This window comes from Solanum lycopersicum, chromosome 2 (genome assembly GCF_036512215.1).
Source record: "Solanum lycopersicum chromosome 2, SLM_r2.1".
Taxonomy (NCBI): Eukaryota; Viridiplantae; Streptophyta; class Magnoliopsida; order Solanales; family Solanaceae; genus Solanum; species Solanum lycopersicum.
The window spans coordinates 60,831,034-60,855,253 of record NC_090801.1 but is presented as its reverse complement, the minus strand read 5'-3'; the positions used below and the strand labels follow the sequence as shown (position 1 = coordinate 60,855,253).

At 33.3% G+C, this 24,220-nt stretch overlaps 3 protein-coding genes across 4 annotated transcripts; 1 reads left to right on the top strand and 2 right to left on the bottom strand.

Annotated features, from left to right (window-relative positions):
• Positions 1 to 7,200: 7,200 nt before the first annotated feature.
• On the bottom strand, positions 7,201 to 12,718 carry LOC101255454 (iron-sulfur cluster assembly SufBD family protein ABCI8, chloroplastic). Its single transcript, XM_004232671.5, has 2 exons — positions 10,375 to 12,718; positions 7,201 to 7,572 (listed from the first exon to the last, which is right to left on the bottom strand). The coding sequence occupies exons 1-2, from the start codon at positions 11,794 to 11,796 to the stop codon at positions 7,354 to 7,356; spliced, it is 1,641 nt and encodes a 546-aa protein (XP_004232719.1). The 5' UTR covers positions 11,797 to 12,718; the 3' UTR covers positions 7,201 to 7,353.
• A 16-nt stretch (positions 12,719 to 12,734) lies between these two features.
• LOC101256647 (mediator of RNA polymerase II transcription subunit 21) lies at positions 12,735 to 14,889 on the top strand. 2 transcript variants are annotated; one of them, XM_010318293.4, is made up of 4 exons: positions 12,735 to 12,944; positions 14,084 to 14,161; positions 14,334 to 14,385; positions 14,532 to 14,889. In XM_010318293.4, exons 1-4 carry the CDS (start codon positions 12,735 to 12,737, stop codon positions 14,606 to 14,608), a joined length of 417 nt encoding a protein of 138 aa, XP_010316595.1. In that variant the 3' UTR covers positions 14,609 to 14,889. The 2 variants fall into 2 exon arrangements, with proteins under 2 accessions (XP_010316595.1, XP_010316596.1); XM_010318294.4 differs by having other exon boundaries at positions 14,510 to 14,889.
• A 610-nt stretch (positions 14,890 to 15,499) lies between these two features.
• On the bottom strand, positions 15,500 to 21,717 carry LOC101255948 (polyadenylate-binding protein RBP45). Its single transcript, XM_004232673.5, has 7 exons — positions 21,226 to 21,717; positions 19,196 to 19,664; positions 16,695 to 16,750; positions 16,489 to 16,619; positions 16,300 to 16,399; positions 16,039 to 16,209; positions 15,500 to 15,841 (listed from the first exon to the last, which is right to left on the bottom strand). Exons 1-7 carry the CDS (start codon positions 21,535 to 21,537, stop codon positions 15,839 to 15,841), a joined length of 1,242 nt encoding a protein of 413 aa, XP_004232721.1. The 5' UTR covers positions 21,538 to 21,717; the 3' UTR covers positions 15,500 to 15,838.
• Between the last annotated feature and the right edge of the window lie 2,503 nt (positions 21,718 to 24,220).

The following is a 24,220-nucleotide window of genomic DNA, read 5'->3' as shown; positions in this document are numbered from 1 at the left end:
TCAACACAACTCTAATCGTTTTTTTTTCAATACCAAACTAAACCAAATCAAATCACTAATCGATGTTTTTTCAATTTGACTCAATTACTTATTTTATTTGATTTTGTACATCCCTAATCACAATCTAAGTAAAAAGAGTATAAAATTCACATTTTTTTTTCGCATATACAAAGCTAAAGTGATGGTCTTTTTGGGTCTTTATGATTAATTTGAGTGGACTTCTCATCCACTTTATGCAGAAAAAGCACTTCATGAATAGGAAAAAAAATATCAAATTGCTCATTTTTGCAGTTTGTTGAGATAGATGCTAAGGAAAATAACAAAAGTCTCACATCGTTGGATAATGAGATGGGCAGAGTTTTTATAATGCTTGAACAATCTTTCTCTCTTTGATTAGTTTTTTGGGTTTTGAGTTAGACTTAATATCTAATTTCACATTGAGATGAATAGACTTTTTATAAGGCTAAAAAATGATCTTTAAAATTTTACGAGTATAAATAATAATATAAATCTATCATAAAAGAAGACATAAACAAGTTTAATTTCGACAATGATCATTAGAATTAGTGTCAGGCTGTGGTTGTTACATATTGTTTGGTAATATGTCCATTGCAGAAACCCAAAAGAATGAAAGCTAACACTGAAAAGGGAAGGCATGAAAAAGCTAAAGCCCATTGGAAGAAATTTTGGGTTACGAATCTATGCGGCCCAATGAGAATTATAGGGCCAGAAGGTTAAAGTAGTCAGTTAAGGCATACATCGGCTTGATCCTCTACTTTTAATCTTTATTTTAAAACTTAAACTCGTAATATCTGATTAAGGATGAAACAATCGTATTATTACATCACCGTGATCAGTTTATTAACTGAGTCAGTAGTCTCAAACTTGACCAGTCGGTCCATTTAATATTCCCTAATCTTTAAATGCTTAGTTAGTGCCAAGTCCAATTAAAATAAAGGACGAGTAAATTGATGAAGCAGCCTACAATATGGTAACAACTGACAACTTATGGAGTTCTAGGAAGCTGTTAGTTGTGTTCAAAATGAGAGAAACAATTCAACAAATAAAGTATATAATGAAAATACAAAATTCCTAAACGATTCGGTGCCAGTTTTAACATTAATATCAAAACCACCTAAACCCATGTGGCACATGAGGGGGAAATAATTAATTATTTCTCATCATTTATACTTGCACATGACGTGAGTATTTTAGAACATGGATTATGGATAGTTTTGGCAAAGACGGTAGTATTAAAAATACTAAAACTAAAGAGAGTAGTATCAATGGGGTTTGATAGAAATAAATGTACAAGGAGTAGGTAAATAATTAGAAATGTGTACGGCTGTACCCACTAGGCCAAAATTAATGCATGAGGGGACACACCATAATTACTCTGTAGTACATCGACGACAAGACTGTTTAGATTTGAGTATTAAATATAAAGAAAATTTTATTAGAAACGTCATTTTAAATAAGTCGTATAATGTATGATTTTAATTTAATCGTGATTCAATACAGAGTGAGTGTGGGAGGGGACAATCCCTGCCCCAAATGTGTTGGAAGAGGAACACTCATGAATGGCCAAAAACTTAGCTGGAAGGTTTGTTGCCCTTGAAGCTTTTTGGTCATATTGGGTATTGCTAGTGTGAACTGTGGAAGATGATCTATCAACTTTCTTGGATGCCCACGTTGTTCATGTTAATTATGCAAATAAAAGAGGTCTTCAAAGTCACATCCAATAGGTTAGGCCAAGTGTGACACATCATTGTTTAATTAGTGAACAAGTTATACTTGAGATTATAATATGAATAATGAAATCATTTAGTAGATATATATTTTTAAATGATAAATATTAAATTCGTGAACTAATAAACGAATATACTGATATAATTTAAGTCATATGTTTGGTTTCACACGAGATATATTTGAATAAATTTTCATTTCAAATTTAAAATTTATGAGAAATTTATATTGGCATCTTCATATTCTATGTCAGGATTGAAGGTGGTATAAATATGATACAACAGCTGTGACATTAAACTGGGGCTAGCTAATAATTATTTGGATTAAAAGAGTGAGGCGATTTTTTTTATTTGATTAAAAATAGACCAATAAAAATTACTCGATATTTCTATATCTATTAACTGTCATAGATGTCGGATAAAATATTGAAGATTAATCCAAACACTCGAGACTAGTCAATTTATTTATATGGACATAAATAATTCTCAACCACGCTCAACATTTATTAATGCTTTACTTTTTGCTTCTATTTTTCTTTCAACTCATGATGTTTAGCATGTTACATTTTTCATTTTTTGTACAAACGTGTATCATTATACTAACAAAAATGTCAAGCTTTTCCCCCCTTCAATTCATCTTAAGGCCAAATGTGATCTTAAAATAAATTAAAAATAGCATTGGAGAATAGGTACATGTGTTTTCACAAGTTGAAACTAATCATGGAAGCCATGTTCTTGTTTCAACTTTAGCTATACTACTTGAGCTATTCAAAGAAGTCAATATTACACTAACCTTTATTGTCACGGCACGAAATATGTCAATTTACTGGTGAACTTATATGGTTTAATAGTCTTGATTTTAAGAAAAATGAACCAACTAATTGTCTCAAGGTTCCTACCAAAGTACAACAAACATGAAAAGAAAATAAAAGGGCTAAAGCATGTGGGACAAATTAACAAACAAAAGGCACCAACATATTCTGTTACTTACAAATTACAATGAAATGTTCAACATGCCCCAATTTTTTTTATTTACCTAATAAAGAAATAAAATTAGAAGGCCCCAAAAATTGACCGACCAACCAATGGTGGTTAAGGGGGGAAAAAAAACCCACTGCTGTGTCTTTAATTTGGTAGGAAGAAGAGCAAAAGAAAGTATCGGGTATATTAAGAAATTTATTAAATATGTATAAATATTTTAATTAAAAAAATCACTTCTGTATTGAACTATAATGAAATTATTGTTGACGAACTAGTTTGATGTATTACACTTCAATTCTAAATTAAAAATCAACATAACAGGGCAAAATAAACTAATGGAATTAAATTTCTAAAAATAACATGAGGAAAATTGTATTGAAAATCAATAGTTTCATAAAGAGTGAAACCCTGTATTTATATTATATGTGTATAATCATGTCTCACCATTTTCTTGTGAACAAAACATAAACCAAAAAAAAAAAAAAGCTCTGCTCCTTTTTTTTTTTGTTTCTTTTTCTCATTCAATTTTTTTTCTCGAACAGATTGAGATTCATATAGTCGACCTCAACTTCAAGTGAAGATTGGTTGAAGAGTAGCAGTAGTACTAACCATAGTGTCTCTACTCTTAAGCAAACCTTTCCAAGATTTCAATTGTGACATAAATTGTTTGTAAACTCCACCTCTAGTAACAGAAAATGTCAACAATATGCTCTTTCTAAACCTCTTTAATCTTCTTCCAATCTTGATCTTCAACTTACACACTCTCACTTTTAGCCATGGTTGTTTTCTAATAGAATCTGATTTCTTTAATGACTTGTAAATCAAGAATTGTGCTTTTCTATGTTGCATCTCTTCAGGGTCATCAATTTCCATCTTTGAGTAACCATAATATTGTTGTTTACTCATAAAACTATTCATGATGAAGTATTTATTTATTTTCTCTAAGGGTGTAGAGAAAATTATATTGTGGAGAGGTGATAGTGAACATGAAATGAGGAAATATTTATATAGTAGAAAGTTTTTTTTTTTTTTGGGGGGGGGGGGTGTGGGGTGGGGGTCAAGATATAGAAGTAATGGTGTGATGAAATTAAAACAATTGCATGTGCCATGAAGGTTTCTTTGAAGTTTAACTTAGAAAATAATAATTGTGTTTTTAAAAAGAATAAAAAATGGCTGAGCTGGAATAAAGAAGAGCATCATGGAGGTGCAGGAATATATTAGCCATTTTGTCAACTCAACAAGACTTTAGTAAAAATAAATAAGATCCTTTTCCCTATGCACATTTCAGATGATGGTAGTGATACACAAGTGGTTGTTGGGTCAGTTCATACATAATTAAGGACTATTTGATAATAAAAATGACAAAGTTCATAATCCATGGCAGGGAGTAGGGAACGATATCAATGCGAATCTAAAATAGTCAGATTTTAATACAATATTGAGCAGTAAATCACAAAGAAAGAAAAAAACACTCTTCCTTCGTAACAAAAAAGTATGATAAAATACTTCAATAAAAAAAATGCTTACTAACTTTGATAAAATATTTACTTAGTTATAATCCATCAACATGTATCGAATAATTAATTATCCGAAAGCAACGCCTAACACCCCTAAAGGAGAGTTGTTTTCTCGAGCATGCATTTTGTTTTAAGGATGTTATGAATCATGATATAAATAATAAATTAAATGGTTATCTAAAATTATATAATTGTAAATAAAAGTCTACGAGAAATAATTGCGTCATTTGGTTTAGAAAATTATGCCGGTTGAAAGAACTCGATATATAATAGTTATAGTAGTGGACTCATATATGTGAATAAATAATGCTATATTGAGTAACATTTTCTTTTCCATTTATTTATATTCAATAACGTCTCTTACGTGTAATAAATCTTAAAATTATAAATTACACTTATATATTATATATAAAGTAAATTTTCTGTATTTCTATATATACAAGAGAGCTCCCACAATATTAGAGAAATTGATGGACAGTGGCAACGGGCAAGCCCCCCTCGAATTAAGTTCTGTTTTTTTAGATTTTGTTTTCCAGTTCTTTTTTTTTTAGTATTTCTTTTTACTTTAAATAACGTGCCACAAAATGTGATTTTAGATTTAGAAGAATTCAAGATTTACATTTCTATAAGCTTATTTGTACATTTATTTTTCGAACTCTCAAACGAAAATTTTGAGTCCGTTATTTTATTAAATATATGATTCTTCTAAAACCAAATTCGTGTGTCACTAGTTCTTGGCTTCTTGCAAAGTGGCCGTCGACCTATATTAACAAATATGGATTGAGATTTTTATTTGTATACCATATAAAAATTGGAGTTAAAAGTATTGAATATTTAAAGTTTTTGAGTCCTGTAAGAAAATACTCACATTTTGTGTTGCACCAAATAAATAAACTTAATATAGTTAATAATGTGATCTACTAGGGTGAAAATAAATATTAATTAATCATAGTTAAACTATAGTTAATTAATCATTATTTGTTACTACGGCCTACACAGGCACATAATCAACGCACCCATTCTAATTAATAATGTCCTGAATATTCAGAATTATGTATTGTTTTTGAAGTCGACATGTCAAAGGGTGATCAACTAATATGGACCTCTCGTCTTTGTGATTATTATTATTAAAAAAGAGAAACATAAATGTATGTATAATAATGTATATATATCAAGTGTAGTGGGGAAGTGTCCACCGGCAAAATTCAATAATTGGATTATAAAAAGTATATACTATATATACAGTTTAATCAGCAGCATATACTGAGAAGGCAAGTCCAAAGCCCTATCATATAAGAATGACTCTATTTTCTTTTTAGTTTGTTTAAAAAATAATGACCTCTTTGCTTTTTGTGGTAACAGTTTTAGTTTAACTTTTCACGTTGTATGTTTAAGACCAGAGCATTTGTCTTTGATATAACTTTAATTTAAAATCACAAAATTAAACAATTTTCTTTCTTTTCTTAAATTTCGTTTCAAATCAAATTAGATCATTTTTTTTTAAAACGGAGGGAGTATTTCTTTTTTAATTTTCTCATGAGTCAACGACCATGTCTGGTGCCTTCTTTTTCTCCGATTTCTGCGTTTCTTCAACTTATTCAAGAGTTGCTCCTTTCACTTTTTTAAAAAGGCAAGTCAACCAATTATGCTTGTCGGACAACATATTTTGAGTCAATTTTCAAAAAAATAAATCTGGTTAATTAAAACAAGGTCGAAAATTGATGATATGAGGAGTAGACATTTGAACATAAATTTAATGATATTCGGAAAAAAAAAAGTATTTAAAACTTTTTAAAATTGTATTTTGACATGTATATCACTTGAAATTCTGGGATGGAAAAAAGTTTGTTTACTTGAAATAGTAATTAGAATATAGAATTACTATATAAATTTGTTGTTTTTTTCGTGAGAGTTTGATTCTCCTAATTATTTTTTCATCCTCTTTTGTCTTTTTTTAAATTAAAATAATAATAATTGAAAAACCTCAACTTCAAGTTGGAGTGTGAAGTTGACTACAATGCATTACCAAACAGCTTTTTTATAAATAAAGTATTTTCTTATCCAATGTTGGATGTACATTCAGTTTTATTTGTTCACTATTAAATTCTATATTTTATATTTTCTTTATAATAAATAAAATGTTTTATAACAATGTTTATATTAATTAATATATAGTCTAGTTCTTAAATATTGAAAGATGATTCGGAGAATGAAAAATTAATGTTAAACTTTACTCTAAGACATAAATTTTTCTTTTTTTAATCTTGATATGCTGAAAGTAAAAGTATACTTCTGGTAAAATTGATACGAGGGAGTATATAACTGCCTAATGTCGCATACGGGTGCATTTGGAATTGAGTCAGCAATAATTTTAAAATACAATTATGGATAGTTGGTAAGCAATTACATATAAAAATATTTACTTCACCAGATTCCATATTAGTATTTCATTATTAATGATTAAATATCAGATAATCATAGTTTAAAGTTTGACATGAACTTGAAACACTAATGCAAATAATTAAGGTAAAGAACCCCTTAATGAGTGGTTTGACAAACAAAAACATTGCCATCGAGGACTCCACCTCTTAAATGGCAAGTACTGGTGAAGGCACAAATATGTAGTAGTTGATTTATCGTCTCTTTAATTAAGTTTTTGAAAAGTTAAAAAAAAAAATAGTTTTTTTCTTTTCTATTGAAAAGTTTTTGATTAAGTTTTTAGGGAAAAAATAAGTATTTTTGTAGTAGCACTTCAGAAGCTGAAAAAAGTCAAAAACACAATTTCCCCTCCAATATTAGTAAGAGTATTTTTTAGATTGATTAGTCAAACACAAGTTATCTCGTAAACCGATGGATATTAACCCTTTTGTATTTTTGATTGAAATTGTGGAGCTTTCTCAGGCACAAAACAATCAATTAGAAGTCATGGAACTGTTAAGATGAATATAAAAGAAATATTAAAACTTAGAAGACAATGCCTTGACATATTATTTATTTACATGAAGTGTAAATAGCAAAAGTTTGTTTGCGTATGATACTATTACAACTTTACAGATGACAAAAGAAATGGCTAAAAAGTCCACATTTTCCACAGCATCTATCAGCTTTGTTTAACCTACAGAACCTTCAAGCTTCAAGCTCATTAATTGGTTCACCTCAGCACCAAATTCATCAGGGAGTTCATTGAAAACATCTCTGCAAAACCCAGAGATCATTGCAGCCATTGCTTTCTCATAGTCGATTCCTCTCTGCTGAAAGTAGAACAACTGATCTTCACCAATCTTTGAAGTTGTTGCTTCATGTTCTATCCGGGCAGAGGGGTTCTTCGCCTGTTAAAATGATGCCATATGTAAATATAGAAACAGAAGAGCAAAAACGCAGTTACATTAGATTCCAAGTTCCAAGTAGAACAAGAGTTATATTTACACAAGCAGCTACCAAGATAACTACAAAATTCATGTAGCATCTGACTTAGAACTTAAAAGCCACACCAAAAGAAACAAATGTTGTCTTCTTTGACCCCTATGCACTAATCTATTTCTATATAGATACTACAGATGCTTTCTGAGAGATCTTAAAATATAGAAGGATTTATCGGGTAAATCCAATTAAGAATATTTAGAGACTGTAGACTGCTTTTAAATTAGTTTGCAGTTTGCATTAGTTTCTCCAACAATTCGCAAAGATGGGAGCGTGTTTTTTGTGGCATTTTACTAGAAAACTATCACATGCCAAATTAAATTAAAGGTTAAGTTTCCTCGAGTTAACAAAATTTAAGATGATTATCAAAGGCCACTGATTTAAACTATATTTATTAGTAAATGTACTTCATCTGGAGTTCTGGACCAAGCATAACGATAAGTTAATCAAACAGACGGACATGCAGTTTGCTGCTAGTTCAAAACATACAACGCATCCATAACAATTACTATTTGCACCTTCTCCGTGCACAAGTACACACTAGTTTTCGGCAACGGAGGCTTAGTCAACTCCAGAATAATCACACACTGTCATGCACAGGGATACAAGTTAATGCTTTTCATCCAACACATGATCTATGGACATCTTCTCATGACAATGAACTTCAAATGAAAGTAAGCAGTACCCTTTACCCCTCCTCTATTTTCATTTTCGATTCACCATGAGTAACAGACAAACCACTAGTTTTGTGGTCTACATGAGAACATTCTCAGACGCCAATGAAAGAGAGACTATTTATAGACCTGCCGGACAGCTCGAATATTTCCAAGCCGAAGGTCCTAGCATGGGGACCTAATTGACTTGTTTTAGAAGGAACTATGTACATTTTGTTGAACCTTTTTTGCTAAGCTCTTGTCGAATGATTCTGATTCAAGATGAAATCCTTCTTTCTTCTTCCTTTTCCTTTTCTGCAATTGGAATAGGGGAGCTCTTGGATAGGGTGTTTTTTTTTTTTTTTGAACAGGTAACTTCGTATAGTTCTCACAAACAGTACATAGGTTGTACTGAAAACCATATATACAAATTTTTCTTCAAATCCTGCTAACTCCTACCTAAATTGAATCTGGAACATCAATTATGGAGATAATGCCATTTGAGTATATTTGATTACACCAAAAACGTAGTAACAAAAGCAGTTTAACTTAATCTTTTGCATACTATTCTCTATGATATCAAAACATCTAGCATTCCTTTCCTTCCAAATTGTCCACCAGATACAAGCAGGACAATTTTCCATCTATCTCTGTTTTTTGCTTGCACACCAGCTTCCTCTCAGCTCTGAATTGCTTCAGTAATCTTTCCAGGCATAGCCCATGAGATGCCTTTGAGACTTAAGAAAATCATCCATAGCTGTCCAGTGACTTTGCAATGAAGAAATAGATGATTAACTGTCTCAGCCTTTTCCCCACAAAAAAAACACCTAGGACAAAGTGGTAATCCTCTCCTCTGTCTTGGGTGAAAGTTGCTTCCTTGGCTAGCAACCAGATAAAGCAGGCCACTTTGTGTGGAATTTTGTTTTTCCATGGCCAGTTGCTTATGCATTGAGGTGTTTGATTCATCCACCTCTAAGCGTTACTTACTTTGAACTGGACCTTCTTATTATCTTTCCATCATAAGGTATATTGACCTACCTCCAGTCCATTGAATTGTTCGATGGTATTTAAGAAATCTGCAACTCTTTGGATCTCCCAGTCATTTAGATGCCTTCTAAAGTTGAATCTCCATCCATGGGGTGTCCAAAATTCTACAATAGTCTTTTGTTGGTGAGAGACTAATGCATGAATATCTGGGAACAAATTTTCCAGTCTTCCTGACTCATGCCATTCATCTTTCCAAAAATCAGTTTTAGCCCCGTTTGCAACTTTAATCTTAATTTTGGTTTTGAATTCACTCCATAATGTTCTGATAGATAGGGTGGTTAGTGGTAGACTAAAATCATTGCTCCTGTACTATGAGAAAGGTAAATGGAACTTAATGAGGGAAAATGCACAAGTACCCTAGAGTATGACCGAAATTTCAGAGACAAACCTTAACTAAACTAAGATCCTATTACCCCTGAACATTTTTTTTTTTGTAATTTTGTGCACCTTTTGTCTTACGTGGCACACTTCGTGACTCCACGCAGTTGAGGCGCATGGGAGATATTTGGATGCCACGTAAGCCAAAAAAGTGCACAAAATTACAAAAAAATAAGTTCAGGGGACAATAGGACCTTAGTTTAGTTAAGGTGTGTCTCTGGGGTTTCGGTCATAGTCTAGGAGGTACTTATGCATTTTCCCTTTTCCTTTTTTGATCAGGTAAATAAAATTTTCATCAAAGATTGGAACTTAATGATTTTTTCTTTGATCAGGTAAATAAATTTTTCTTCAAAGATTGGAACTTAATGATTTTTTCTTTGATCAGGTAACTAAATTTTATATGAAAGATTGGAACTTAATGACAACAGCATCATGCATAAATCAAGAGACCACAGAATACAGTGAAGTACACTGTGATCACAGAAAGATCATGTTTTCCACCTAAAGAGTAATAAGGCCATAAGTCAAAACTAATTATTATACTTCTATAAGTAGAGAGCTAAAGTTACATCAATAATTATTTTATCATGCGGAGACAGAAAGCAAAATTAAAATTCACAGAGAGCTACTAACCTGAATATATGGATAAGTGTTGGCTGCAGCTTTATCACCGATGAGCATTGAATCACACTGGGAGGAATTCCGAGCATTCTCTGCACTTGATAAGACCTGAACTAGTCCTCTGTAACAATTTCTAGAATTTCCTGCAGAAATACCCTTTGAAATAATCCTACTCCTCGTATTCTTCCCTTTGTGTACCATCTTTGTTCCTGTATCTGCCTGCTGATAGTTGTTGGTCAATGCCACAGAATAGAATTCACCAACTGATTCATCACCCTCTAATACAACACTTGGATACTTCCAGGTAATAGCTGAGCCAGTCTCAACTTGTGTCCATGATATCTTCGATCTAGCCCCAGCACATATTCCTCTCTTTGTAACGAAATTATAAATCCCTCCTCTCCCTTCCTCATCTCCAGCGTACCAATTCTGCACGGTTGAGTACTTAATCTCTGCACCTTCATGGCAATACAATTCCACCACAGCAGCATGTAACTGATTTGTATCATATGAAGGTGCTGTACACCCTTCTAAATACTCAACGAAACTCCCTTCATCCGCAACAATCAAAGTCCTCTCGAATTGCCCAGTTTCCATTGCATTTATTCTAAAATAAGTAGATATTTGCATAGGACACTTGGTGTTCTTGGGTATATACACAAATGATCCATCACTAAACACAGCTGAATTAAGAGCCGCGTAAAAATTGTCTTCTGGGGGCACAACTCTAAACAAATACTTCCTGACTAAATCTGGATATTCCCTAATAGCCTCAGAAATCGAACAAAAAATCACACCAGACTTCTCTAAGGTCTTCCTATGAGTTGTAGCAATAGAAACACTATCAAGAACAGCATCAACTGCAACATTTGCTAAACGATTTCTTTCATTCAAAGGAATACCCAATTTATCAAAATACCTAACAAGCTCAGGGTCAGCCTCATCAAGACTATCTAAAGTTGGTTTCTTTTTAGGTTCTGAATAATAACAAATATTCTGAAAATCAATTTCTGGGTACTGATTATCAGACCATTTCGGCTCTTTCATTTTAACAAATTTCTCATACGATTTCAATCTATACTCAAGCATCCATTCAGGCTCATTCTTTCTTGATGAAATTAACCTAATAGTATCCTCCGAAAGCCCTTTTGGCAGCGCAAAAGATTCAATATTTTCATTAAAACCCCATTTATAGTCTCTTTTCAAGAATTTCTGAAGTGGGTCGCCTTCATTTGAGATTGATAAAGATGATTCTTTACCTGGAACTTCAACAGTGGCCTTCGCATCAGCAGCTTTAATCTTGAAATTACCTGGATTTGAGATTTTGGGGCCGGGTGAATTAGGCAAAAAGTTATACCCTTTTGGGAGTTTAGGCTGCTCAGCGATGGATTGAGGACAGAAGTGTGAGATTCCGTTGGTGAGAAGAGAAGCCATAGTTGATGCTTAGAAGATAGAAAGAAGCAGGATGAGAAGGCAAACATAAATTTTATTTGTTTCTTTTTTAATTTTTTGTGGTGTCTGATCTAAGATGTCGTATGCTGACCACGTGCATCTTTTCAAAGCCTAAATTACAACAACAAAAAAAAAACAATTAAAAAAAATAGTAAAGCTAAATTATTTTTGTTGCATTTTATGTCATTTAAGCGCTCACTTGATAATGATAAAGTCAGACTTTATGTTGAAAGGTTTAAAATAAAAACAAGTAAATGTGAAGAGTTATGACTGGTGTTTGTGCATGTTACTTTACAAATTAGGACTGGTGTTTGTGCATTATCTATAAGAACGGTGAAACTCAGAAAGTGACGAAATTTACTCAGAAATTCAATGGCGTTCATAAGAGAAATTTGTAAAATCCTGGGGAAAATCGTATAAGAGAGAAAATCGTCTAAGAAAAAAAAAGGGAAATCGTATTATGTTTTAGAGAAGTAAAATGAATGAAAATGAGAAAAAAATTAATAATTAAGATTTATGAGTCTACATGGAGATGATGTTTTTTGGTGCTCATGTGGCATCCATATGGTGTCCACGTGGCGTTCAGGTGACACTTAACACACCTTTGTTAAAATTAAGGGTAAAAATAACTCAATACTTTAATAGAAGGGCTAGAATTTAATTTAAAGATATATGTGAGCTAATTCGGATAATTCAGAAATATTTTTGAGCATTTTTCGTAAAATTTAATTGAAATAATGGTTAATTTTAGGTCTAATTTTAAAACAATTGTAACAGATTATCGAATCTACTTCGGCTCTACCCGGACCTCCAATTCTAGGGTTTTCAGGTAAGTTCTTCTCCTCTGTTTTCTATTCCTTTGTTCGATCTTTTCTCAAAATTCACCATTTTTGTTAGCAATAAAGGGAAGGATTTGGAAGATGGATATCATATCACAGTTACAGGAACAAGTAAATACAATTGCAGCTCTTGCTTTCAACACCTTTGGTACTCTTCAGAGGGACGCCCCTCCTGTGCGTCTATCACCTAATTATCCAGAACCTCCACCTGCTAATCCCACAGAAGACTCAGCTAATGTTGCAGAACAACCAAAGCAAATGAGTGCTGCTTTTGTTAAGGCTGCCAAGCAGGTGAAACTCCATACTCCATACCTTCACTTTTTCTGCTTATTCATCAACGAATATGAACAAGCCACAGACCAGGGTATAAAAGTAATCTGCGTGTACTTCGAGAATAGGGAATTTTCTCTTTTTTCGGAAGATCAAGATAAACTATTTAGTTTAGTTTCCTTTTTTGTGTAGACATTTTTTTTGTAAATGAGCCTGAATAAGTGATTGAACTTGTAGAATCCCTTTAAGAATAGGAAGGTATATCTTTGTGTTCCCTGTAAATGTTGTTGATTGCACCTTCTTGGTGCTGTATTACAAATGCACTTACCATTCCTTCAAAAAATCATTTTTGGACAAAATAATGTTTCTTTTGTCTTCTTTTGACTAGTATGTTTACTTTTGGAAACGTCAAATCTTTAGATATATGATGTGTTTGTGCAGTTCTATACAAGATAACACTAAGTTGTATCTTGGCTCATCATATCTAATGCGTACATGCAGTTCTATACCAGATGATATTAAGTCTTTGTTTGTTCAGACTTGAGACCTGCGTGGTTGAGTTCAAAGACCTTAGTCCTGATTCCTGAGACCAGTGTGGTTGAGTTCAAATACCTAGTCTTTTGTCCTTAGTTTAACGAGAAATACAATAATGCTATTAGCATCACCAACTACTTCAATAAAACTTGACTGAATCACATAATGGCGGACAAATTCCAACTACTAGCTGGACAGGATTGCATGCCTCTAGGGATTTTTACTAGAGAACTTGATGTCAGCCTCTCAGGTTTGGTAACCATGACATCTAGGCCAAGACTCACCGGGTAAACCTGGTGTCAAAACCGGAAAACTGAGTTCTAGTTTATCGCCCTTTAGCTGTCTTCTATGAAATGTATATGGACAACCCTGTGATTAGTTCTAAGGTGTTCAAGTTTACAGTTATGTTTCCCTTGTTTTCTTCTTGGCCTCACAATCAGAGGTTGTCTAATCTAGCATCCTATCAAACTTAAGCAGCACAGCCGACACTTGAGAGTAGCCTTGAGGATTGTGTGGCTCTAATTCAGACCAATTGCAAATTTTCATTGTGATCCTAAAGTGTATGCTTTGCTACAATGTCATTGTATTAAATCTATCTTCTCTTTTTCTTATCCTTCTTTGAGCAGTTCGATGTGTTGGTTGCTGCTCTTCCTTTATCGGATGGGAGTGAAGAAGCCCAATTGAAAAGAATTGCAGAACTCCAGGTATATGCTTCTTTGTGAATAATTGGTGGAATTCACTTTTTGACATCCTCTAATTCTGATGTGTTATAGCTTAACAGTATTTAAACTAAAAAAATAAAGAAGGATAAATAAAGATTAGTCTGTCTATTTTGGGCTTAGTAGTCTTACTCGGTTGTGTATGTATGTGATGTAGGCTGAGAACGATGCAGTTGGCCAAGAACTTCAAAAACAACTGGAAGCTGCAGGTAAGAGTTTGTTTTTCCCTTGCTTTCTTTCTGAAAGATAGTGGAAGCTGTTCTGATTAGGCTAAGGTCCAAATTTCCGTTTTCCTGTCTGTATTATTAATTTTTTGTTTATTCTGAGACTCAGTTTGCTGATTTTGGTGATTTAGAGAAGGAGCTAAAGCAGGTCCAGGAGTTGTTTAACCAAGCAACAGATAACTGCCTGAACTTGAAGAAGCCAGAATGAATAAGGTAGTAGATATTTCAGTTTGCTTGAGGAGCCCATTCTTGCTGGAATATACCCTGGAGGAACAACAAATTGATTGTGTCCATGTCTGTTATGGGTACATTTATTAACTAATTATAATTAGGCATGCTCTGACATTATTTTTTTTTTAAGTTCTTGGCCACTGCTGAAGAAAAGAATTCAGTATACTATTGTATCTGGTTTAGAGCTGTGTTTATAGAATGAAAAGAGGTAGGGATAATGTGCCTAAATAGCAAAAATCAGCAGTTTTTTTGTCTCCACATCCTTAAATATTAGTGTCTTCTGTGCCACGTGTTCAATTTAGAAGTTGGCTAGTTTCTCTGCTCCAGCACTTGTCAAAAGTTATGCAATTATCAGACTGACTTCGTAAACATGTGATCCCAAAACATGGCAGCTGGCATGCACAACTACCCTACCGAGTTGATGATTTTAATTCGTAGACACATTTTGGGCTGTGTCTGGGTACTTTGGGAGTTTAGATTGCATATCGCCAGAATATTTTCTTGTCGTGCTGGAACTGAGGCGTGGCCGAAAACAAGTAGCAACCACACAAAATATATAGAAAACCTTGTCTGCCTAATATGTAAGCGTGACAGCAACGAAGAGAAGAATTTACAGCCATCGGGGTTTGTTGAATGCTAAAATTTAGATAGAACGTGGGTCCAACTATGACTGGTAGAAGGACTCAACCACGTCATATGACAATTGGCATCAATACATGAATGAAGAAACTAACGCAGGAGACGTATTGAAGACTACAATACATAAGACATTTTTATCAAAATAAAACTATCACGGAAATCATTCAGACGATTGCAATTATTTTGGAGGAAACATTAGTAAGAATTGCTATTGAAAGGTGAACCAAAATGAGCAACGAGCAAAATAGGGTGTTCAGCATTGCCAGGATAGCCAAAAAGCACAAGTATACAGTTACATGCCTACACTTCTCCAAAGACCTTCAAGTATATCTAGATCTCATATCTAAGTAATAAAAGGGCAACGCAAAAATAAAAAAACAAACAGCATACAATCAGTTGATCGAAACCATAAATTGTATCCTCAATGAAATAGCCTACAAAGGTTTCCAACACCCTAAGATTGTGAAATACACATCTGGATCCCAACTGATAACCTCATGTCCCGCTTTTGAAATCAATACACAAATCACGCCGGGAAGCACTCAGTAAATCCTTTCACCAGCATATATCACTGCAAGGAGGAAGTGAGATAAGTATTCAAACAACTCATTATTTTTTATGAAAAAACTATTATCAGTTTAAGAACCCATTTGGCCATACAAGTAAAAAGATATTATCTCATAAAATTTCAGTCATTTCTATTCCAAAATGGAGATGTCGGTATAAAGTAGCTTTAGTTAATAAATAAGCTCAACGGGTTAATCAAACCTGAGGATGCTGCAAAACTTGCTGCTGCTGTTGAGGTTGTGCGTAATTTCCATATCCAGCATAGCCCGCATAATACTGATTTGGATCCTGAGCAGGGGGGGCATAACCATAACCTTCATATCCAGCAGTATACCCATAATAACCAGCATATTGGTTTGGATCAAGCTGAGGCTGCACATACCAGAGATGAAACATAAGATTCAGATTGGTATTTGACTGGCAAGTGCCGAAAACAGAAATTATAATTTTGGCATTCCTTACCTGCTGCTTGTTTGCAGGACTTCGACCCCATGAAAGACGGATGCTTTGTCCACCCAGCTGAGTTCCATTTAATACCCGTAGAGCTTCCTCAGCACAACTTCTGCAATAACAAGGATGGACCATGTGTTAATTCTCAAAGCGTTGAGAATTGAGATTGATCCTCTTGAGAAGGCTCATTTATTACTTTACCTGTCAGCAAACTGAATAAAGCCACACCGCTTGCCTACTGGTATTTTTACATGAAGCAACTGCCCATAGTGTCCAAAAATCTGCCTTAAATGTTCATCCGTTATATTGGAATCCAAGTTCCCAACAAAAATCTGCAACGAAAATTCATTTGGATATGAGTACAAGCCAAGAAAACATCAAATGATACCAGAAAGAAATGTACTGACAGTGGTATTAGATGGGTCGTCCTCATTTTGAGTTCCAGGTGAACTTTGATACGAAGCTGCAAATGGAAGAGGCAAATGTGAATAGAGGGTGAACTTTATGCTCCATGAGTAAGATGAAGTACATTGCACATTATTGCAATGAAAGGACAGTAGGAATACAAAACTAGAAAGCCTATGTATGTATCATAAATAAACCATAACTACAAGGCAAAGGCTGGTCAGAAAACTACCACTATCACCATCACTAGAACAAATAAGTGGAAAGGTACCCAGTAAGAGGACACTATTATATATGATTCAAGAGATGAGACTGCACTATCATTTCACAATTAAGTAGTTCAAGCATCAGACTTATGATTGCATTGTTCCAACAGGGCAAGAAGACTAGTAACTTTTAGCTCTTACAGGTCTCAAAAGAAGTAGAATATGTATATATATTGAGAACACAAGCTGACAGACAGACTAAAAGGTCTAAGAAAATCAAGAGGCATGTTTTACAGTTTTGGAGATGCAATCAAGCATTCGAGAAAAGGACACACATTTCAACTGATGGATCACCCAAAAAAAGGTTCTTCACATACAACAATGTATATACTCAGATGTGCTTTTGGGATTCAGAAGCAAGAAAAGATGCATGTTCAAATTTGTGAAGGATGGGGCCATAGTTTGGCAAAGGGACAAGAGGAAGACCAATATATAAATATACAAATAGAAAAATTATTTAGAAGTTGTATACACACCATCAGATGGATCTGCAATTTCTATATAATATCATGAATTGCCAGCCCGCACATCATTATTTTGTTACATACTATTTCATGCATGAATTTTATTTTTGAATGCTTTGGCACGTGCCTATCAAACAAGAAAGGCGAGAAAAGGCAGGAAGGGGGTGCTAGTTTCCTAAATAATGTAACAACTAACAAGTAGCTATACATACAGCTACCAGCACTCCAGTAGATAAAAATTATAATCCCATTTTTGATCAAGAAGATATTACTATTAATTTGCTAATGGGCATAGATTCTTCAAGCTTCTTGAATAAAACCTACAGATATCTGAATTAATTGTATAATAAGTATTCCAAGTATATTAGTTCATAATTTGAAAACAAGAAAAAAATCATAGTCGAAGAAAAAATGATTTTAACACCCCCCAAATAGTAATAGCATCACAAAAATGAGTACTGAACTGCTGTACCAACAATAAACAAATGATGGCAGGAAGCTTCTAGTCCCTATGAAGGGGAATTTACTGAACAGGCTCACAAGGTAAATGGAGCAGAACTAAGATTGACTAGGATTGCTAAATTAATGAATGAGACTGGCCACAAATCGTAGAGGTATACTAAAGATCAGAGTGTAATACGAGCAAGCTAACAAGATATTGGAATTAAAGAATTAGAAGGCTGAAACATAACGCTAAAGTGAAATGGCTGAAACATAACACTAAAGTGAAATGGCTGAAATATAACGCTAAAGTGAAATGGCTGAAACACAACGCTAAAGTGAAATGGCTGAAACACAACGCAAAAGTGAAATGGCTGAAACATAACGCTAAAGTGAAATGGCGGAAGCATAACACTAAAGAAAAATGGCTGAAACATAATGCTAAAGTGAAATGGCTGAAACATAATGCTAAAGTGAAATGGCTGAAACATAATGCTAAAGTGAAATGGCTGAAACATAACGCTAAAGTGAAATGGCGGAAACATAACACTAAAAGAAATGGCTGAAACATAATGCTAAAGTGAAAAGGCTGAAACATAATGCTAAAGCGAAATGGCTGAAACATAATGCTAAAGCGAAATGGCTGAAACATAATGATAAAGCAAAATGACTGGAAAGTAATGGTGAAGTAAAATGACTGAAAATTAAAGACAAAGTAAAATGGCTGAAAAGTAATGATGAAGTATAATGGCTGATAATAAAGAAAAAGCAATCTGACTGGAGTATGGAGTAATGGGAAAAAGTAGCAAAACTTAGAAAGAATAAATGTCAAGAGGATCCTACATAGCGAAATTTAACCACATTTAAATGAACTGACTTACGCCACACCACGTCCTAAAAGGTATTTCAGCTGAAACAAGCATCCAGGCCCTTATATCATAGAGCCTCCAAATCATCCTGCTTGGAGACAAGCGGAGTTTTATGAGATTTAATATTTCAAGGGGAAGTTTTTAACTACTGGAACGAAATGACTTCGATAGCTGGGTACTCATCAAAAATTCAAGAGCATAACCAATGAAAGAAAACATAACACCTGCATAGGCAAGCAGAACAAATATAGACTATCACTTCACCCACCAAATTAAAGGAATAGCATCCTCGAGCAATCACAACTTGATCACTAAAGGAATTTATGACAACTAAACAAGACAAGATCCAGAATCTAAATGCCGACAGACGTTAGCAAACAACTGCAAGCTGGATTTGTTTCACTTAACTGCTACAAAGATTACCACACAACACAATACATATACCAACTAGGTTGAGCCATACCTTGACTTTGACCACCCATACTCTTCTTGTTAGCTGCGGGACCAATCCGCATGGGCCTAGTGGAGCAAAACTGTCCATTCATCTCAGTCATAGCGCGCAACTGCTCACTTTCATCCCCAAACTTAACAAAACCATAACCCTTGGTGCGCCCCGTGGCCTTATCTGTTACAACCTTAGCGCCCTTCACAGAAGGATAGTTAGCCCTAAATGTCTCCTGAAGCATATAATCAGAAACATCGGCTGCCAAGTCACCAACAAATATTGTATATTCAGGACCATTATCAGAACGTTTTTCACCAGAACCGAGTGAAGCCCAGTTGAGTCTGAAATTTTGCTCAATATTAGGCATCAAGGTACCATTATATGCTTGCAGATTCCTTTCTGCAGCAGCATGACTAATAAACTCAATAAAGCCATAACCCTCTGATTGTCCACTTTGCTTGTTACGGATAACTTTAGCAGAGGTCACCTATATAATAGACAAACAGTTTATATCTCTAAAAAGGGCAAGTGAAAGAGAAAAAAGACTGTCAATAGTAGTAACAATGCTGCTCATACAGTACAAAAGACAAGAAAGTTAAATTAGAGAGGGGAGGGGGAGGGGGCAAGTGAATGTTTTTTGGTATATTTCGTCAAGATGCACCTAAAGGCAACCACCACGCAATCATTTAGTATGAACAAGTTTACACACAGATTTAGGCACGGAGTTATTCATTAATTTAATAAGGTTGTGTAAGGATTATTAGCTCCCTTCTTTCACTATCTCAAATAATGTAACAATTGGCAAAAGCATTCACCAAAACCCTTCCTAGTGTCAATACCCAAAGTCAATAAAAGAATGAACCAGCAAGGTTGCCTTGTTTATGGTTAATCTCAAAATGTTCAGGATAAACCGTAACACAATACAGGTTGCAAAAGAGAAATTACAGCATACTCACATCCCTTCAACGAAGAGGTAATACAAGTTCATGAATACAAACTTCTGCATTTGCATGATGCATACTTTTATGTTTTACCCCGTGTTTTGGACGGCGAAAGGCGATAAAAGGCGACAAGGGTCTGCCTTTTTTTAATGTGATATCAATTAATACCAAAAAGTTAAAATATTAATTGCATATGTAAATAATCAGATTCTCAATAGCAATAACATATTAGCAAATGTTTCAATTCAAAAACTGAAAATACATGGTACATACTAAAAGTGTAAAACTTGAATGAGAAAAAAACAGAACAAAAGTCAAATAGAGATAGAAGTGACTCTAAAGTATGAAGAAGACGATAAAAAAATAGAGGAAGAAAATCGGAAGAAGAAATATGTATTGGTTGGACTTTGAAGTAGCTGAAAAAGTCTGGCTGGTCGTGGGAGGAGTAGGGTCGAAAACCCAAAAAGTACCTTTTAACTTTTAAAAACCTAAATTGGTTGCATTTTTTAAAGATAATACAAAAGGTGACACCTTTCCCGCCTTTCTTGCCTCTTGCCTTTTGTCTCCATGGCGTCGCCTTTTGGAGATCACCTCAGGCAATGAATCGCCTTTCACACACTGGTTTTACCACCAAGGTAAAGAAAGTTTCTGATACAAACTACAGCATATTCACATATCTTTCACCAACATAACACAAGTTACTGAATACAAACAACAGCATATTGACACACTAAGCTTACATATAAACAAAGTTAATACTAGCCAACAAAGTTAATACTAGCCACTGAATACAAACGACAGCATACCCTCATACCTTTCACCAACCATGAAAGACAAGTCACTGAATACAAATAACAGTTTATTCACATACATTTAACCAAGAATGTAACCGAAAGTTTTTTTGCTATGAAACTACATCATATTCACTATATGTAGAGAGACTATCAAATTAACATTACTCAAATAAACATTCAATACGAAAGAACTTATCGTTTTGTACCCCAATAAATTTTTCAAACTCATTCAAGAACAAGAACCATTCGAAAACTTACCAAGAATCTATATCAAATTGTTCAAGAAAAAAAAGAGGCGTTTATATAAACAAACCTCTCCAGTTTGTGCGAAACAGTTGAGAAGGTATTGCTCATCCATCCAAAACTGTAGATCTCCGATCCAAAGGCTTCGGATCTCATCAGCACTAGTCGGCTGAACAGAACCGGCAGTAGCAGCCAAACCAGAGGCGTTGTACTGAAGTTGTTGTTGTTGGGGTGGAGGAACTCCGCCCTGTTGCTGAGGTTGCTGGTAGTAATATCCCGATTGCTGCGGAGGCGCAACCTGATACTGCGGCGGCGGCTGAGCCATCCACTGCTGTGTCTGCTGGTACTGTGGTGGTGGAACCATGGAATTCGCTGGTTGCATCGTGATGAAATGGGGTTCAGAGAGGGGGGGAACGGTGGAACCCTATAAGAATGTATGGAGAAACACGGAGAAATGTATTGTATGCACCCGTGCCTTCTATTTATTCCAAAATCAGCTGATGAGATATTTTCTGCCCTTTTGGGGTTTTTCCTTTTTTAAGACAAGGAGAATTATATATATGGGGGGGGGGGGGGGGGGGAATCTTGTATATACATACACATATATAAAAATAAAATAAAATGATTTTGGAAGTGTTTGAATCCATCTCCACTTAGAAATTTGGGATTTAAATTTCAATTAAAACATGACTTAATTTTGATCAAAGCTAACATTTAGAGGTGGGTCTTTACTCGAACTTATAACTTAATTTTGATCGAAGTTAACACTCAAAGGTGGGGTCTTTAATCGAACTACTCAACCAGAAAGTTATATTATATTTACATGAAGTTAGTATATAAATTTGAATTCTCTAAACATGATTGAAAATAGTAGATCAATCATGTTACGAAGTAATGCACATGTATTATGGTAAGAAATCAAATCTTATTGTTAGTATTTTCAATTTATGAATAACGTGTTTCATTCAGTGATATAGTAGTCAAAGAAAAATCAACAATACATTTTGTGTATGGAATGCTAATCAAGAAAATATACATTCTGTCATTATGTTTTCCTTGACGGGAGGAGAGCATAACTCAAAGTCCGTCAAAGACAGAGAATAAAGATCGTAGATTAAGTCTTTCAAAGTTACGAAAAAGGAAGTACTTGAAGACTAAAAAAGTTAAAATATCGAATTTGCGTGCCAAATTTTGATAATTTTTTATGTCCAATTGAAAAATCTGAATCCACTATATCTTATATAGGTTTGATTCAATTTAAATAAGTTTTAATTTATTATGATTAAGTTTACATTTTTCCAGATAGTTATCAAACTTATCAAACTTGTTTTGTTCCATTTGTTAGACTCAAAGGTAAATCTAGTAAGAGAGTCTTTATAGGATGAAATCAATTATTTATTGATTTTTCATGTTATCATGATGTTGAATTGTGGTTTAGAATGGAGCTTTGATGACTTAGTAAAAAATATAAATCACTCAATGTGTACTTTTATATAAAAAAAAAATTACTTTAGCTTAAATTTTTGTATCAAAAAAATCACTTGATTAAACTTATCATTAAAATTATTTTGATATAATAAAATAATTTATTTTTATGCTATATTAATTAAGTTTAATAATAAAACTTTGAAATTGTGACATGACAACCTTAATTATTAATTTAATTAGATTAAAACACTAAATCAACATTTTATCCGTGATATATCTCACCCATATTTGTGGGGTTACAATTTAAAGTCTTAAATCTAATTTAACAGTGAATATTGAGAAGTTTGATAAACAAATTACACTAGCGCACATTTTATTAATGAAGTTTAAGTTCAAAACTTCCACTGCAAATGAGACGTGACAACCATAGTTATTTATGTATTTTAGTGTAATAGGATTAACACGCTAAATTAATATTTATCAGTGATATATATTCAATCCAGGAAACCTTTATTTGTTGCTTAATTAAATGAATAATAATTAAATTCCATTTTGTGATGTATAAAATATTCAACGATAAATGTAGTTAAATGATTTTAATGATATAAAAGTTTAAGTTGAGTGATTTTTTTGATATAAAATTGCAAGTTGAGTGATTTTATTGATATAAAATAAAGTTTAATAATTTTGCTAGATAAATTCTCAAAATGGAGTGACCTTATGAGATATTAACTCATAAAAATATCACCTCTAATTATTTACAGATTATGAGTCTAATGTATAATATGCGATAATAGAATATTTGGCTAGATTTGACATTAACACAAATAAGTAGAATCTAATTAAAACTATTAATCTAACTACTTGCAACAATAAGAATAGTTATGTCTCAATCATAAACTCATTGAATATTCGAGTTAGCTATATGAATTATCACACAAATGATATCTTTGATCTTACGTTCATTTCATATTATTTATTATTTTCTGAAAAAACGTACAAAATTTAAAAGTAGACAGAGAAATAATATATAAAATTAATATTCATGTTAGTTTAATATTTTAAAATGGAAATTTAAAGAACCAATAGCTTTCATGAGGATTACTTTTTTCGAAGCATACATTTTGATAAAGCACATGACTTCTCCGTGAAGCAATAATCCCTTGCTTATGTAAAGCTGAGTTTGTTGAATTGAATAAAATTGGCTGTCTTCTTCCATCAGTTTATACGCTGCGTTTTTTCAAAAAAATTGTATTTTCTTTATTCACTTTTATCGGTTCAATTTAAAAATTTTACAAATAATATTAGTTAACTTTTATTTTATTTTATTATTAATTATATTTAATTTTCAAAAAAATTGAATTAGTGTATTCAAAAGTAAATATAATAATATGGTTTTAAAGTATTTATCATTTCTTGTCATATCAATATTGGACTCGTGAAAATGTAATAAACAGAACTTTGAAAGTTGAAAATTAAGAAACCGAAAAGGATAAAAAATAATCTTGAATTATCAGAAATAGCTCACATATACCCTTGAAATATATTTCGGCTCAAATATATCCTTACCGTCAAATTATAGATTCAAAAATACCCTTCTCATTAACAGAATCGGTTAAATGCCATGTGGATGTCAC